A 6,000-nucleotide genomic window follows, 5' to 3' on the forward strand; every position below is an offset into this window, starting at 1 on the left:
ACCCCCACCAATTTATTACATTTTATATTATCAGCATAAAAATTTGTGTAAAAAGTTGAATTGAAACAGAGTTTAGTTGAATTCATGCATGATGTCATTAAAAAAAGGGGAACATAGCAAATTTGGGTATCTCCAGTATTCCACATTGCTTCATAAAATACTAGATGGAAAATGGTTGCGCGGTTAAATAGGTTTGTAGTGCATTTTGGCTGTAGTTTCTGCTGAAATTCACTGTTGTGGCTGTTAATATGGGCAACAAAAAAAAAATGCGCTGCTAAATAAAGCACTGCTTTCATGTGCAGTGTGAAACAGACCTAACACCATTTCCTTACCAGATGCAAAGCAATTAAAGCTATCTCTTTGACTTAAACATTCAGCACACAACATTTTGCCAATCGCTACACTTGATTTATTTTCCTGTGGCACCGTGAACATTTTTTTGGACTGCACAATTTTTATTATATTGTGCAAAAGCTGATGATCCATGTAATTGCAGCATGATTTGAGAATGTTTCAAAGAGCTTCTTGTGTGCTTCAAAGAAATCTGACCTTTTGCACAGAGTTAACATGATCTTTGTCACAAATTTGCAGAATCTTATATATTTAATATTCATTTGACATCTTAACCTTTATTAGTTTTCTTTTTATCCCCGAAATCCTGAAATTGTGTTTATATCCAGGTTTATATTATGTTTTAAACCAGAGTTTCAGTGTAGTCTCCGACTCCCACTGTATGATCAAATAGCTAGATGTTCTACAATCATCACTGATAGTTGGATTTCAGTTTGTGGTCTCAAGTCTATAGCAATATAGACTCTGACTCTGTGCAGTTTTTTCAGTTCACTGCCCCTTAGAATGGTCCCTGTAGTGTGCACTGCCCCGTACACCTCATACTATTGATTGTGGTGCAGAGAATAAGCAATGCTTCACCAGGCATCCTTCTAAGGTCAAACAAGACTTTGTCTCCATTCCTGAATTTCAAGGGGAATGAAGAATCTTGTGGATGGGGATTGTTCACATATGGAATCAGTACAGAACTAGATGGCAGGCAAACAGACTATAACTGCAACCACACACACACTGGCTTATTTTTTTCCATGTTCCATTGCCTATCTAAACAAAGAGAATGAGACTGCAGTGGAAAATAGATGTTTTTGTGAATGTTAATGTAACTGTGATACTGGACAGCTTTCCATCAGCACTTGGATCAAGGTCTAGATCCTACCAAGATCCAGGCTTGAGTCCAAGATTTACCAGAGGAAATTAGCCCATGCAGACTTTAAAACTGAAGTGTGTAATTTCTGAACCATTAGTGTCACCAAATGGAATTGAAAATATAATGATATAGGATAAATAATTATTTGAGGAATGAGAAAGTATTTTATCATCCAAAATATACAAGGGATAGTTCACCATCATGCCATCCCAGATGTGTATGACACAAATTAAGATTGTCTCTGTAGGTCAACACGATGCAAGTAAATGGTGGCCAAAATGTTCCGAAAAAAGCTCATAAATGCAGCATAAAAGTAATCCATATGACTCTAGTGGTTAAATCCAAATGTTCAGTAGCGATATGATGTGGGTGTGAAACAGATAAATATTTATGTCCTTTTACTATAAATTCTCCTCCCTGCCCAGTAGGTATCGATATGCACAATGAATATAAATTGCCAAAAACAAAAGAAGAAGAATGTGAAAGTGCACATTTATAGTAAAAAATTACTTAAATATTGATCTGTTCCTCAACCATTGGAGTCTTATGAATTACTTGTACGCTGCCTTTATATGATTTTTGGACCTTCAAAATTCTGGCCCTACAGAGCGGAGATATTTTTCTATAAATCTTTGTTTGTGTTCAGCAGAAGAAAGTCAAACACATGGCATGAGGGTAAGTCAATGATGAGAGAATTTACATTTTGGGTTGAACTATCTATTTAAGAATCAAGCCTGTTACACACCGCAAGCCAAAGTAGTGCATACACAAAGCTATATATTGAATATTACCTTTAATAAATACAATGAATTATAAAACAATTATTGGGATTAATCTAAACAGAAGAGAATACAAACCACCAATGTCTAACAACTTCTTAAATCATCTGGATTCATTCAGTTTTAATGAATAGAAAGTGTTTTTGTGTACCTGTCACTTATGTGTGGAACTTAGCATTTAGCCCAACAGATGTCCAACTTTAACTTCGGGTGACTACTTCTCTCCAGTATTTCACGTTGCTTCATAAAATACTAGATGGCAAATGGTTGTGCGGTTAAATAGGTTTGTAGTGCATTTTGGCTGTAGTTTCTGCTGAAATTCACTGTCGTGGCTGTTAATATGGGCAGCAAAAAAACAAACAAACAAACGAACAAAAAAATGCACTGCTATCGTGTGCAATTTGAAACAGGATTAACACCATTTCCTTACCAGATGCAAAGCAATTAAAGCTATCTCTTTGACTTAAACATTCAGCACACAACATTTTGCCAATCGCTACACTTGATTTATTTTTCTGTGTCACTGCGAAATATCATTGGTCCAAAATCCCTCCCCACATAACTGTACATTACACAGCAAATATCTTGTGATTGGCCGTGATTCTGTCACGTGGTCGACAGTTTCATGTCCAGTGTGGACAGGCAAATTGCTTCTCGCTAGAAACATGTTTGTTCTGCATTGTACTATTTAATATTCAAAGGTAGATGACAATATTCACACCCATAACTCTACATCAGCTCCCTACACTGTCCCTCTTTTAGGTACCAGCCTGCACACTGCAGACCAGAGATACTTCTGGTTCCACCACAGTGATGGCGATACGATGAGCGTCCAGAACCCAAAGGAGATGAACCTGTGTTCTGCTCTGTGGGCTGTAGTGGCCTACGTGGTGGCTGACCTGGAGGAGATACTCCCCAGATAGTAAGTCACTTCAAAAAATGGCAGAACAAATCACACACAGTCAGCTGTTTTTGCAATTTGACATTTGAACCTCAAATGCCTTCCTGATCAAGCATGTATTGTATATACTACTGTTTTATTTCTTTTGTAATGTCTTGTTTTATTTTCTGTTGTGTAATTTGTTTTATACTGTGAAAGACAGGCAGAGTTCTAAATCTATGATTTAAGATAGGATTCAAGCAGATCATGCTGTAAAATAAATGTATGAAAATAATATGAATAAAGCACTGCTTATTCACACTTAAAGCCAACTAAGGCTATTATTAAGCTGATGAACCTTTGCTTGGTTTCACAATTTCATGTAAACAGCGTGATGCTCCTATGCTGTCATATTCCACAAAAATTTCACTGAATAAGAATCAGCCATCAGAGCTACATGACTTCCCCATTGAAACTAAGAGCCCTGTTCCTCTTTCTTAAAAAGCAAACATGTGATCATGAGGTAATTATATGCCATAACCCATGTTTTTATAGAAGAATATATCAAGTAATTGTTCAGATTGTAAAGCACCATGCTAGGATTTGTCTTCATTACAGTAATGTTATACAGCTCCATCATATTAAAGTGGGAAAATCTGCTGCTTGGGTTAGATGCATAAATCCCCATATTAGTCTTGTTTTTCATCAGTTACAATCAAAAAGTGCTTTCAGAAAAATGAATTGTGATTAACTGGTTTCAAAACTAAACGTAATAAAACAAATGTGGTCTCAGACCTTTCTTTGTTGGGTGGTTTTTAAATTAGTATAATTTATTAGCTTCAATAAGATAAATCTTGGAACTAATGTGTGAAAAATTGAATCACCATACTAAAGTGTGTCACCATACGGAATTTCAAACATACTGATTGTTCTTAAACAGGTGTTTTTTATAGACCAAATGCAAACGCAACAGTGTTTACACTTTTTGGAAAAATCAAACTATGAATTGCTTACTTATAGATGTCTCTACATATCAAGTTGGGATAGAAGAAGGTCACTGTGGAGTCGGGGGTGTGACTGAGCACTGATATGTGTAGAGTGAGGTCCAGGACAGCTGAGTGGTTAAGGAATTACACCCGTGCTGACACATGTTTGTATTCCCAGTGAGCTGTGACATGGAGATAAAAGGGGAGGAGATGGAGGCAGAAGAGAGAGAGATGAGCTTCAAACTGTGTGTGTGTGCGTGTGCGTGTGCGTGTGTGTGTGTGTGTGTGTGTGTGTGTGTGTGTGTGTGTGTGTGTGAGATATTTGGGAAGTGTTCCGATGAAAAGTGAGGATTTTGTTAAATAATTATAATGAAGTACACTGTCTCCCGCTTTCTGATTCCCTGGAATTAAGGGACTTGCTACAGTGGTGCTGAAACCTGGGAATGAGGAAGATCGTGCCATGGAATCCTCGTTGCTGGCCGAGATCATCAAAACTCTCACTGGCATCCACCAGATGCAACATCAGGCCCTGCTGGAGTCAAAATGGGAACAGTGGTTCCAGGCCCTGATGCAAGTCCAGCCGGAGGACCGACAGGTGATCCGGAGCTTGCTGCCACTGGGGGGGTACTCCAGCAGCAACCACGACCATGCCTACTGTGCCTCAGATCACGCTGGCAAAAATGGAGCCGCAGGATGAGATATTTTCCACTGAGGGGTCGGGCTGGTCCCGCATGCAGTGGGCGGTCCGTCTGTTCCGCTGTTGTCGGGGAGGCTCAGCTTGTGGCACAACACCTACCTGTCACGAGCCTGCTGGAGTACTCAGACCTGAAACGAGCCATTCTGCATCGAGTTGGCCGTAACCCCGAGCAGCACTGTCAGCGCTAATAATTAAAGATATCCTGTATCGAGTGATGCAGGACAGTCAATCAAAAGCAGATACAACCTAGTTGTTAATCCAGAAAAGCCTGCGGGAAATGGTCTTCTAGGTGGCACATTATAATCAGATGGCGGGACAAAAGATAAGGCCCTGAAACATTTTATGGACTGTATTTATTGGCCGGACATTCATGGGGATGTAAGCAGGTGGTGTGCTGCATGTTGCAAATGTCAGTTGGTAAATCCACTGGCCACTCCAAAAGCACCATTGCGCCCTCTTCCCTTGATCAAGGTCCCCTTCCAAAGAATTGGCATGGACATCATCAGGCCATTAGAACAGATGGCATGGGGGCATCGCTTTGTATTAGTCTTGGTAGATTATGCAACACGGACCCTTAAAAATATGGTTCGGAAGTCCGTAAACGAAGACATGCGGAATTGGGTTTAGTGGCTAGAACCCCTGTTATTTGCAGTATGAGAGGTCCCACAAGCTTCCACAGGGTTTTCCCCTTTTTAATTACTTTACGCCCACAAGCCTCTGGGCATCCTAGATGTTCTGATGGAAAATTGGGAGGAGGCACCTTCAGAGAGTATGAACGAAATTCAGTACGTTCTGGACCTGAGAGCTAAACTCCACACATTGGGGCAACTAACACAGGAGAATTTGCTCCAGGCACAGGAACGGCAGTCCCGTCTGTATAACAGGGGCACTCAGCTACAGGAATTCTCACAGGAAGATAGGGTCCTCGTGTTATTACCCACATCAAGCTCTAAATTGTTAGCCACGTGGCAAGGGCCTTTTAAGGTCACACGGCAAGTTAGGGAAGTCGACTATGAGATAAACCAAATGGATAGAAGCGGAGGACAGCAAATTTAACATCTGAATCTCCAAAAACCATGGAGAGAGTTGGTGCTTGTGGCTTTGGTGAAGGTCGTCCCAGAGAGGGCAGAGTTAGGACTGGAGGTGGAATCTAAAACCACCCATCAAACTACCCAGTTCCTTGTGGAGATCACCAATCACTGTCCCAAGTCAATGATGTTGCCAGGCTGCAAAAGGAGTTTTCTGATGTGTTTTTGTTTCTACCCAGTCGTACGAACCTCATAGAACACCACATTGAGATGACTCCAGGAGTGGTGGTACATTCGCACCTCTATCGGTTTCCAGAACACCAGAAAAAGTGGTCTGGGAAATCACGGCCATGCTCGATATGGGTGTGATCGAGGAGTCCCAAAGTGACAAGGCCACTTTGGTTTTGGTACCAA

The 6,000-nt window shown here is 40.5% G+C and overlaps 1 protein-coding gene across 1 annotated transcript in view; it reads left to right on the forward strand.

The window, feature by feature from the left end:
* Nucleotides 1-3,669, forward strand: part of LOC127656114 (carboxypeptidase Q-like) — a 51,883-nt gene extending 48,214 nt beyond the window's left edge. Inside the window, exon 8 of the mRNA XM_052144297.1 lies at nt 2,758-3,669. Within this exon, the coding sequence (XP_052000257.1) occupies nt 2,758-2,918 (161 nt within the window). The 3' untranslated portion in view covers nt 2,919-3,669. The remainder of the gene's footprint in view (nt 1-2,757) is intronic.
* Nucleotides 3,670-6,000: the final 2,331 nt, after the last annotated feature.

This window comes from Xyrauchen texanus, chromosome 15, assembly GCF_025860055.1.
Source record: "Xyrauchen texanus isolate HMW12.3.18 chromosome 15, RBS_HiC_50CHRs, whole genome shotgun sequence".
In the NCBI taxonomy this organism is placed as follows: domain Eukaryota; kingdom Metazoa; phylum Chordata; class Actinopteri; order Cypriniformes; family Catostomidae; genus Xyrauchen; species Xyrauchen texanus.